This window comes from Mixophyes fleayi, chromosome 2, assembly GCF_038048845.1.
Source record: "Mixophyes fleayi isolate aMixFle1 chromosome 2, aMixFle1.hap1, whole genome shotgun sequence".
Classification (NCBI taxonomy): Eukaryota; Metazoa; Chordata; class Amphibia; order Anura; family Limnodynastidae; genus Mixophyes; species Mixophyes fleayi.
Genome location: NC_134403.1, coordinates 23,375,387 through 23,387,659, shown reverse-complemented (window position 1 = coordinate 23,387,659; position 12,273 = coordinate 23,375,387). Strand labels below are relative to the sequence as shown.

The 12,273-nt window shown below is 41.8% G+C and overlaps 1 protein-coding gene across 2 annotated transcripts in view; it reads left to right on the top strand.

The window, feature by feature from the left end:
• Positions 1–12,273, top strand: part of DLG2 (discs large MAGUK scaffold protein 2) — a 1,188,444-nt gene that overhangs the window by 115,363 nt on the left and 1,060,808 nt on the right. For both annotated transcript variants that reach the window (XM_075198643.1, XM_075198642.1), the window contains exon 3: positions 7,270–7,415. In XM_075198643.1, coding sequence (XP_075054744.1) covers positions 7,270–7,415 — 146 coding nt within the window. The remainder of the gene's footprint in view (positions 1–7,269; positions 7,416–12,273) is intronic.

Below are 12,273 nucleotides of genomic sequence, written 5' to 3'. Positions count from 1 at the left end.
GTTTAAGGAGATAGTTTGATGATACTAGGACGTTAGGGTAGGAACCCAGAGAGAAGTCTAGAGTATCTAGCGGTTCAGGATCACACAGTCAAAAAGAGAAGATGGATACAATAGTATATTTATTACAAAATATGAACATCTAATGCAAACAATAGGCACTGAAAAATATATATACTTTAAATCCACAAGTGCTCACCACACTCCAAACAACACTCCTTAAGATCTCTAGTGCTTTAAAGTCACAAAAACCCATAGTAAAGATGAACAGTCTTTACATGAACCCAGTGGTGTTATGCTGTTCCCGGAACAAGTTGTCGTCCACTTGGGGGTACTGAAGATTTTGCCGGAGCAACAAATCCTTTCAGATCCACTGTATCCTTCCAAAAACACTCTCCTAATCCAGCGGTTGCAGCGATCCTCTTCTTATTTGATGGTCCCGACCATTTCTCACGCTGGGAATCTCTCCCTGCAGGGTTATCCAACCCTGCAGGGAGATGCCGGGAGTGGCTGGGAGGTGTTAGTGGGATGATGATGGCCAGGACCAGGATTCTCTCCACGTGCAGTTCTCCTGTGCTGAGCTGGTGGTCTATTAAAATCCGGTGGGAATTTTTTTTGGTTTGAATTGGTTAATGAGATTCTTAGTTTCTGTTGATGAAGACCAACTCCTTCTTTTAACCCATTACAAGCATTTGTGATGTTGAAAAACTACTAACTTCCTGTTTGTTGAAGAGGGGGATGAATGCCATGAAGTGTCCCTTACACCATTTTGTACTCCAAAGGAGAAACGAAAACCCACCTAGCAACTTTTAAGAATCAAGTGGGGTTTATGTCTGGTTCATATCCAAAGAAAGGGTACAAATAGCAAACATAAGGGTCCATAAATATATACTCCAGTTCGAATGTTTCAGGTTGAGCGATGAGGTCTGTCAGGCCAATCTTGTCACAATATTAACAGAATATTAGAAGCACGCCAGTGGGCCAGGAGGGCATGTCAAGTGGACTTAATCCCTCTGGAAGTAATTTGCATCTTGATTTAAAATCGGGATGGGGTTGCTATGTAATATACTTGTAAATCAAAGTGTAAAAATAGAGTGTCCCAGTATTTTTGTGCAGCTCGAAAAAACATAAATTATGTGCCTTACATAGCCATAAAATGTTTTGCATTTGCACCCCTAGCAGATCTACATAGGTTGGCCAGATGGCAATTTAACATATGATCCAAATTAGCTCTCCCTCCATAATACAGCAGCAGTAACATTCATTATATACATTAGATTCAAAGAAATTGATTTGATGAAATGTTTTTAGCATGGGGATCACTAATATGTAATTAAAACATATCATCATGGCATACATTGCAAACACTGAATCATCTTTATAATGTGAAACTATTAACTACATATTTCTCGTATGTGTTCTGGAACTGCGTATGGCAGCTGTTAGTGGGGTCTTTTATATCACTCTTCCCATTGCAGCACCATTATCAGATGGGAAAGATCTAATCCCAAATAAGGAGTAATTTTGTGCCAAGTGCTCTTTATAGAATCTGAGCAATGACATGTGGAAAATTACCAATTGTATAAAATAATAAATTGCTTAGTGCCTGGCAAAAATCATTTATCACCTGCTTTAATACCTAACAATGAACAGGCTGTGACATCCCTGCTGCCACAGCTACTGTGGTCTGGAATGACCCACACGCACAGAAATGTAACACAGTCAAAAATATAGCCAGCTCTGGTATTGCTGTCCTAAGGCTTATCAGAAGCAAAAGGTTTCCAGAGTTTCCAAAATAACATGAGGGCAGATCACCTAATTGTCAGCATGATTACTTGTGACCTGTGCACATTTTCCCTCCATATGCGCCTGCATCTGCAGTTTATTCATTGCTGCTGCTCCTAAAGTATTAACGAATTAAAAAAATTATATAGCTCTAAACACATCAACCCTTATACTGGCTCTCAAACACATTAATAAATATCATTCCTGCAGCATTGCAGCACCAGTATTTGCAATCTTTGTTCAAAACAGCAGTAATGCTAAAGCACTATTGATATGTTTGAGCACAGATTGTGTACTCAGAACTAGGCATTTATAGACAGGACGCGGTCACTAATGAGCATACATTACAGTCGCGGGGAACCTGACAGAATCTAGAGAAAAAATGTGTCCCACCTCAAAAAATTGGCAAACTAGTACTAGCACTGCACAGCAGCTCTAGGCAATGCCAGCCAAGGCCGGTGGCACCAGTGTGGGGTCCCCTGCCGTGGTACCAACCAGCCCCAGGCCAGTTAGCACAGGGGAATTGGGCCGCAAAACAAAGTGCTTAGAAAAATAAATGTATGTAACCCAGTGACCCAGCCCAAGGTAGCCCACTATAGTACCGGCCTGGGGGTGTATATCCCCCTACCGCCCAGCCCAGCCAGCTCCTGCATGGAAACCAGCAGTGTGGGGTGCCATAGTACCATAGTAACAACTAACCCCAGGCCAGTCAGCACAGGGTTGAATTAGGCGAATCGGGCTGCAAAACAATATGCTTAGGAAAAAATAGCCACATGCTGAAAGCATAAGGGTTACTTCCACACCCCTGGTGGTGTGTGTTGGTTAATAAGTAAAATTCAAGTGAAGGTAAATCAATTTTACATTGTGCACCAGAATGCCATGGTCACCTTAAAGTATATTTAATAATAGTATATTGTTGTATGTACCTATGACTGCTGAACCATGTTGACGCTTGTAGAACTGCTGGTACCTGACTGCCCTGGCACCCAGTGCCCACTCAGACCAGTAGTGCACCAGCAGCCGTTTTATATCCTCACCTAGTTCCACCCTGGCATCTCCCGCATCTATTCAAATGGGTACACAAAACGATAAACCCTCACACTGCTCAACACGCTCAGTTTAGAGCTGCCTATGACTCAAACCATCACTGCCATCATACTTATAAGCTGGATTGGCCAGCACCACTAGGAAAGATGTGTTCTGAACACAAACAAAAGATAAAACAGTATGAAATAAACTTGGGAAATGTTAAGGTTTGTAATATCAGGGATGGGCATAGAGACTGCAAACACATGCAGAACAAGATCATATATAACTCATGATTGATACAGTCAGGGGCTGGATGGGCTGGGGTGCAGGGGGATATTTACCACCCTGGGGCTTGTCTAATTTTTGGCTACCTTGGGCTGGGTCATTGGGCTACCTGCATATTTTTCCTTTTAAAATGTTCCTAATAGTCTGCTGAGCCATCTTGCCCCCCGTGCTACAATTTTCCAGCTAGCCCCTGGCATTAAAAAGCAATGCTGAGCAGAGTAATAGGAGTGACAGGACACAGGCTGATAAGATTGGAATAAGTAGTGAGTACAACATAATTTCAGACACTGCGGTATAAGGAAGACTTGTTATATTAGCAGCTCAGGTTCCACACGTAATCGAAGCCTAACCTTATTACAACGCTTCCTCCCACTTCAGAGTTATTGTCTAGCAGCGGGAGAATGTAAATTGTAGCCGATTTCAGCAGCAACACACAGATCTTGTAACAATGCATCCAAAATGCTCTGTTGGAAAACACACTGAACAAAGTTCCTGCAGAGTAATTGTCCCGCAGCGGGAGGATGGAACTTGTCGCTGATTTCAGGAGCAGCAGACAGAACTTTCAGCAATAACACGGAAGATGTAGATTAGTGAGAGCATAGACAGGAGTCGCAGAATCAGCCAGTCCAGAGATTCAGAGCTCAGTGCGGGTAATAAAACAAACCAGGTGCAATACCAGAGAGTCAGGAACAGATAGTGGCACCAAGATGTTAAGAACGCACTCAGACTCTCAATAAGGGTCTGATTATTAACCCCCCTTCCCCTGTTAAATATGGTTTCTATTACTGCAAATATCTTTTACTGGCCAATTTATTAAGAAATTGTCACCAGGGAAGCTGAAGGCCCCAGCGCTGGCTACCGGCCGGTTGCTGTGGTAAATAGGGAGAAGCCCTAAATCCTGCAAAAAATACCCTACATATTTTTATTCTCAATGCCCACCTTATTCTGTAACCCCCTCTCTCTGGCCTACCTGATTCTCGCCTTGACCCTCTTAAGTGTATCCTCAATGCTGCTGCTCGCCTCATTTTTCTCTCCCGTCGCTCTGTCTCTCCAGTCTCCCTCCAACAGTCACTACATTGGCTCCCCATACCCTACAGAATTAAATTTAAACTCCTCACCCTCACCTTTAAAGCTCTTAGTCAATCTTCCCCTCCCTACATCTCCAATCTCATCTCTACCTACACTCCTACCCGCCCCCTCCGCTCTGCCTGTGACCGCTGTCTCACTACTTCACTGATCACCTCCTCTCACTCTCGTCTTCAGGACTTTGTCCGGGCTGCTTCCCAGCTGTGGAACGATCTTCCATGTTTCATCAGGTTAGCATCTACTCTTAAAGGCTTCAAGTGTGCCCTTAACACTCATTTCTTTATTCAAGTCTATCAGTCCTCCTCCTAACTCTCTTTCTCCTTCAGTTAGTACCACCCTATTTGTGTCTCCCCCTTCCCTTTAGGATGTTAGCTCTCATGAGCAGGGCCCTCTTTCCTTGTGTGCACCTTCGACTGTTCCTTCACCCACTGTACCTCTTGGCCTGCTTCCCTAGCCCTGTTTTCCCTGTTTTCTTGAGCCTTGGCCTTCTTCTCGCTGATTTCTACCATCCCTTTCACTATCTGTCAGATATAATCTGATTTGCTTTACCCTGTCACCTGTGTTTGTATATATTTGTGTATCATGTTGTGTCTTGGTTCTCTATTTTCTGTATATGTCATGTACGGCGCTGCAGACCCTTTGTGGCGCCTTATAAGTCAAAGATAATAATAATAATAATAATAATAATTTTTCTCTCCCATTGGTCTCTACAGAGCCGTCAGCCAATCTCGCCCCCTAATCTCCAACCTCACCTCTACCCACACATCTTCCCTCCCCCTCTGCTTTACCAATCACACAACCACACTGATTACCTCTTCCCACTCCCGCCACCAGGCGTTCGCCTGGGCTGCTCCCCGCCCATGGAATGGTCTTACATGCCCTATAAGAAGGGCCTCTATTCTCCAAGGCTTCAAGTGTGTGCTTAAAACTAATATATTTATTCAAGCTAATCAGCCTCCTCCCAACTCTTTGTATCTCCTATCACCTGCACTCCCCCACTCGATGCCACCCTGTTCGTACCTTCCCTTTCTCTTTAGAATATAAGCTCTCGCCTCCTCGTGTTCTCGGTCTACTATTCTATCACTCTCTGTACCTCGAGGTCGGCTCTCCTGAGTTCTACTTCACATTGGAGATTACCATCACTCTCACTCACTGTCCTGTAAATAACTCAATCTGCATGACCAAGTTATGTGTGTGTAAGCTGTATAATTGTTTACTTTAATAATGTATTATGGATTGTTGCTGTCAGTGTATTGTTTACTACTGTAAATTTCATGTACAGCACTGAGGACCTTTTGCAGCACCTTATAAATTTAAAATAATTAAAAGAATAATATATTGCTGTTAGTAAATGGCATTAATGCATTTTTTTATGTGTGATGCAAACTAACAGAATTCAAGGTGTATCAACCCTTTACGATTCTACCACTTATATAGCTTGTTCAGAAACTTTAATAAAAAATAAAGAAAATGTTCCAAATTCTGAAGCAGAGCTGCAGTAAAATTCTGCATATGTGTACCTGCTATTTATACATTCAGCAATCTAAAGCTATGTACACACTACAGTGTTTTTGTCCAATAATCAGCTCAAACAGTCAACATACGACTGCTTGTTCAAAAGTCGGGTCAGTGTGTGCGGTGACACGATGGTCGAAAGTCTGCCCAAATGGACGATTGTTGCCTTATTTGGTTGGACGTACCGTTAAATATTTTCGTTCCAATCTCGTCTCCGTTGTGTAGTGTGTATAAGTTTCCGACCGATCCACAACAGTGAGTACGAAATTACAGTAATTGCTCACGACAACATGGCTGTAAAAAGTAGCTAACGGGACGTCCGCTCTTCCCTTTATCGTCTAAAACAAGGCTAGTGTGTATGCAGTCCATGGACCGAGCGATCGGAACATCGATCGGATGTAATATCGATCAGCATAAAAAGTTGGTGAAAAATTCTGTAGTGTGTACCCAGCTTAAACCAACTGGTCTGCCCAAAACACCATGGTTGCAGTATCTTGGTGCCTGCAGTATTTTTAGGACACTTTTCTTGCGTCTCATTGTAAATGGAAAACAATGTCAGAAAGTGGTCCTAAAAGGTTTGTCTGGACGAGCCCTTTATGGACATATTCAGTCTCAGATGTGTCCTTTTCAACATGCAGATTCCTCTCCGGTACCTGGTTAGTAGGAAGAACCACTGAGGAAGATAAGCAACAAAGGAGGTACTAATGTACATACGTGACTGCTGTGGTGCCTACCACCGTATCGTCCCCTTCTCCTCTGCACAGGGTCATTCTGTCACTGATATAATTTAATATTAATGCTGGGCCTGTCAATTCTACTTGAAGGGATAAGGAGAGTTGAAGCAGATTGGCAGGTCCACTGCATCCATCTTTCCACATCGGGTCCTCCTTCATGGAAGACTAAGTTCCTCTCGGGTGCTCCTATGCTTAAAAGGTCTCAGAGGAGGATAGGGGCAGCACGGTGGCTCAGTGGTTAGCACTTCTGCCTTACAGCACTGGGGTCATGAGTTCAATTCCCAACCCTGGCTTTATCTGTGTGGAGTTTGTATGTTCTCCCTGTGTTTGCGTGGGTTTCCTCCGGGTGCTCCGGTTTCCTCCCACACTCCAAAAAAAAACATACTGGTAGTTTAATTGGCTGCTACAAATTGACCCTAGTCTGTGTTTCTGTCTGTCTGTGTGTGTGTGTGTGTGTGTGTGTTAAGGAATTTAGACTGTAAGCCCTAATGGGGCAGGGACTGATGTGACTGAGTTCTCTGTACAGCGCTGCGGAATTAGTGGCGCTATATAAATAAATGGTGATGATGGTGAAAGGTGATGCATTTTAAAAAGGATGAAAGTCGAAATGTTATTTATAATTTGGACCCTCAGTATTTCTTGCCCCTATTTGCTAAGTAGGTGGTCCCTATCCCAGGACCCCGCAATACTTGTATATGTGAATGTAAACACTGCACAGAACGTTCATTCCATCCCATCCTATTCAGAACAGCTTCCAAATCTGCATAATTCATTTAAACAACACATATATAATAGTAGTGATAGGAGCTAATAATATCTTGCATTTCTTTTCTGGCAGATATACAAGAATTTTATGAAGTCACGTTGCTCAACTCCCACATCAACTCTGAAGAGAAGATCTCTAAATTGAACCATGTAGCAGAATTATGGGAGAAAAATCATTCTTCATCCTGCGGACCAGAGAGTTTACAGAAAGCTTTAGAGGTACTGTACAAGGACGTAAGCGTATCAGTTATGTCTACATAAATAATGCATTGACATAAACCAGGAAATAAAACCCCCAATAACAACAGAGAGTAATAAGAAACTGAATTTTGATAACATTTCGGGTTGGAAACAGCAGGAAATTCTTGCTCATGTTGTCAGGTTAGTTTGTTACTGCTGATGTTTTTCAGATTCAGATGAGTACATGTTTCAGGGCTCTCAGTTCCATGTGCAATCTTCTGCCTCGCACTATTATCACCTCAAAATCATTTTTGTGTAGGACTCCGTGAAACAGAAAAGCAGGATACCTCATACTTGCCAACTTTTCCTCGTTAGCTTCAGGGAGATCCCAGGGGAGGTGAGCGTGCGGGGGCGGAGCTTGACAAATCACATCATTTTGTCTACGCCCCCTAAACGATTGTCACAATCGTGGCCAATTACAGCAGGGGGCGGGGCTAAGATGACGCAATATTTGCGTCATTAAGCCCCCCCACACTTATCTATTGCGGGGACGAGAACCGGAAGGTTGCCCTGCTCTCCCAGAAATGCGGGAGTTTCACGAACATTCCGGAAGAGTAGGCAACTATGCGTTAAAGAAAAGCAGCTAATGGATCTCTAGAGACTGAAGTGTCTTTTACATTTCTGTCTCCATTACTGAAGTCATGTTGTCTTACCTGTCAGTCTATAATTAAATCTTGGTCTCCATGAAAATGGCCACCTCCATAGGCATCAATACATGGACAATTTCTGAACTGTGTCATCATGCCACAGATGGCGAAGCCAACCATGTTTTGTACTGGCTCAGCATCAGGGAGAATGCCAGACTCTTCAGGGAGTGAGGGAGATCACCACTATTTCAGGGAGTCTCCCTGACATTCAGGGATAGTTGGCAAGTATGGGATACTTTTGTAAAATGATTCATAGCTGCTAAATGCAACGCAATCCTGATCCTCCTCAGCAATTTCCCACCCCCTTAATCTACCAAATCACAACTCCAACCCACCTCGGTCATGCCTTGGTACCCATTCCACGCCCCCTTATACACAGTAAAATATGGGGCTGTATACATTTTGCTCAATGACTGCGTGCTTCCTTTTAGGAGCAAAGTGCACTAAACTAGGGGCCTGATTCATTAAGGATCTTAACTGAACAAACTTCTTATTTCAGTCTCCTGGACAAAACCATGTTACAATGCAAGGGGTGCAAATTAGTATTCTGTTTTGCACATAAGTTAAATACTGCCTGTTTTTTCATGTAGCACACAAATACTTGATAGCTTATCTGTACACTGAAATTTAAAGTTGATATTTGTGTGCTACATGAGAAAACTGTCAGTATTTAACTTATGTGCAAAACAGAATGCTAATTTGCACCCCTTGCATTGTAACATGGTTTTGTCCAGGGGACTGAAATAAGAAGTTTCTTCAGTTAAGATCCTTAATGAATCAGGCCCCAGGTGTTAATGGCTATTACCAATAATCCTGTGGATCCAGGTACATCTAAATTCTCAGAAAATAATACTTCTAAAACTTTTGAAATACAAAATGGACACCCATGAAGTTTGCTGAAGCCATAAAATACAACCAATACTTTTAGGTCCCAAATAAAGTAAAACCGGATCTGGAAACTTTTCCAAATCCTGATTCAGGAATACCAATAATTAACAGGCGCTCTGAGTTGGCTAAAGAAATAAAGTGATTACGTATTTTTTTAAGCAATTTTATTCTCTCACTCTGACATTTGGCAAACATTAAAAAAGACCAATAATTATTCTCGACTGAATGTCATAAAATATTACGGTCATGTAAAAATGATCTTAGCAAAGTCAATACTCTGGTTTCCATGTGTAAGCCACTGTCAAATTGATAAAACTTAAATGAGTTTAATGTGTTTTCGTAATGAAAAGATACACTTCTATTCATGTAGAGATTACCTTCAGGTAAGCATTGTGATTTTGCTTATTTTTTAGGTTTAGTTCTGTGCCTGTATGTTTGTGAATACATGAATTAAAAATATAACAGCATAATTATTTTTCAGTGATGGGCACATGACCGTTGACTCCTGTCGAATCTATATCATTGTTCATCTGTAAGTGTCAGTTTATCAGTTATGAGCTCATCAGCTGGAGACAATTAAATGCACTGCATGGTTTGAGTGTACAATAAGCTCTGCTTTATTAGTTACAAGTCCTACAAGTATCTATATAGCAAAAATCACGTATTGCAGAAAACTATGCCCCAAAAGGTTTTAACCACTCATGCTCCCTTTACACAGATGTTACTACATTCTCTCATTATCACACAGGAATACTCCCCAGGGGATGGTTGGCTTATCTCCTATCTGCTATGTCCAAGGTTATAAGCATAGTCTTGCAAATAATGAATTACTCCTACAAAACAGGTGCACCTAATCTGTCTTTAAGCTATAACAGAACAAAATGGCTATAAGGCAACAAGATGGCGTCAACTTAGCAAAATCACATTTCTCACTCCTGATTGGTCCAAAATTTACTGCATCCCCATTGATTCTCCAGTGCCTGCTGTGTCATTAGTCATCTTTGTCTATTCACACATAGCCCTGACACCGTAGACCACAAAGATGGACCGATCTGATATTGAGAATCAGTAAAGGAGGGAGAGAGAGGACCAGAGGAACTTGTAATAAACCACGGGCCTCAAGCCAAAAAGCCAGCCCTGAATTCAATTACCACAAAATAATGACATTATATGTTTCCCTGTCCCACTGTGCAGTCTATTTGGCTGAGGGTAAGTCCTCCCCTTTCTTCCTCACTCTCTTCCTCACTTTCTTGATTAAAGATGTGAATGAAGCTGGAACAAGCAGATTTTTGGGAGACACTAATTAAGGGCGTGGTCCTTCAGAGATAGAAGGCGGGACTTTGAAGTGACTTTTGAATATTTTACATTATATGTATTTCTGGGAATGTTAGAGATCAAAAGTTTCTTCATCAGCCAAAAGGGAGTCTGCAAATATAAAAAATAATGAAGGGCCAGGCCTTATTATTAAATATTGCATTTGTGGATTGAATCGTTAGCCAAAATTGTGTATGCTGATTTTTGTTCCCCTTGTTCTGCACGAATCTGGAGATTTTAGACATTGCTTCGGCTGGTGTCGCACATGCATTTTGCAAGCAGCATTTTATGTGTCAGCAGAAAGCAGCAGATATCTGCTGTTAATTAAAAAGCTGCTGAAATAGTAGTGCCATTAAAATGAAAAACCATTTAATTTACAGTAGGAAGTGCATTATCCCATATATTAAAAATAATGTCCAACTACCTGCAGAATAGATAAAATGGAACTTCTGGGATGCTAGCTCATCCTAATTCTCTATGTTCACAATTTGAATATGTAAATGTATTTATTAAACACTTTTCTTAATAAACACACATTTTACACTTAAAGCAGCACTAAAGCACAGCATTGACATTTCAAAGCTTCTTTTTCAACATTGCATTTAGGTGAATAATTTGCAGCATTCCTTGCATCGACTATTGCAATTCCCTCCTTACTGGTCTTCCCAAAGTCAGACTTGAACCCCTACAATCTATTTTGCACGCAGCGGCTAGATTGATTTTCCTTGCAAACCGTTCTTCCTCTGCTGAGCCACTCTGTCAGTCTCTACATTGGCTGCCTGTATTTCAACAAATCCAATATAAAATTCTTCTACTAACATACAAGGCCGTCAACAAAATTGCACCAACATACATTTCCTCACTTGTCTCAAAATATCTCCCTACTCGACAGCTCTGTTCTGCACAAGATCTGCGTCTCTCTTCCACTCTCATCACATCCTCCCATTCTCGGTTACAGAACTTTTTTCGGGCTGCACCTATTTTGGGGAATTCCCTCCCTCGCACAGTAAGACTTTCCTCTAGTCTTCAAACCTTCAAGAGTTCTCTGAAAACCCCTCTTCAGACAAGCTTATGATATTCCTCAACCACCATCTTAATCTCCCTAGGTTACTCTATTACCACCCTCTACAAAGCTAACACAAGACAACAACCTTCTGACCAACATTGCTACACACACAGCCCACTCAATACTTTTACCTTTGCATTCTTGTTGGTCCAGTGTGCAATATTATGTAGCACATGCACTTGTGTTTCAAACTCCCATTGTTCCATAGATTGTAAGCTTGCGAGCAGGGTTCTCTTACCTCTCTGTCTGTATGTATTACCCAGTATTGATTTATTAATGTTTGTTTCCAATTGTAAAGCGCTATGGAATTTGCTGGCGCTATATAAATTAATGATGATGATTATGATCATAAGTGCAATGGGTCGTGGAAGGGTCCAATACTGTTTCTGCCAATGGAGTATGGGGGCATCAGGACCCTCTTTGTGATATGTCACTTTTGAGTGTTTAAAGTACATATCACTTGTGTATATACGAATGCACTTACCTACATCAAATGCGACTGGACAATCCATCCCATTGAAAGGCTAGGGCTATTCCCGATTACCGGCATGTACTGAGCATCCATAGGTAAATAGTCCCTTTGTTGGAAAAAAGAGAAGACGACCGATCCAGTAACCATAAATGCACTCTCCCCACCCGTTGACTCTCCCCTAAACATCTTTCTAAACCTGAAAAACAAAACCTTGTATTCACATGCGGATCCAATTTGAGGTGCATGAGTGCGCTCATCCCACATTTAGATAGTAACACCCCAATCCACTCAGCTCCCCCTCAACACAAGCTGCAACATTTTGCACCCCCCAAATGCTGACATCATCTTGATGCATAAATCCATACTCATTCAATATAAATTGGCGCGTCTGCACCAAACAAATGGTTGTGGCCTCACAAATCGGCACATAGCCTGTGGGCACGTTTCTGC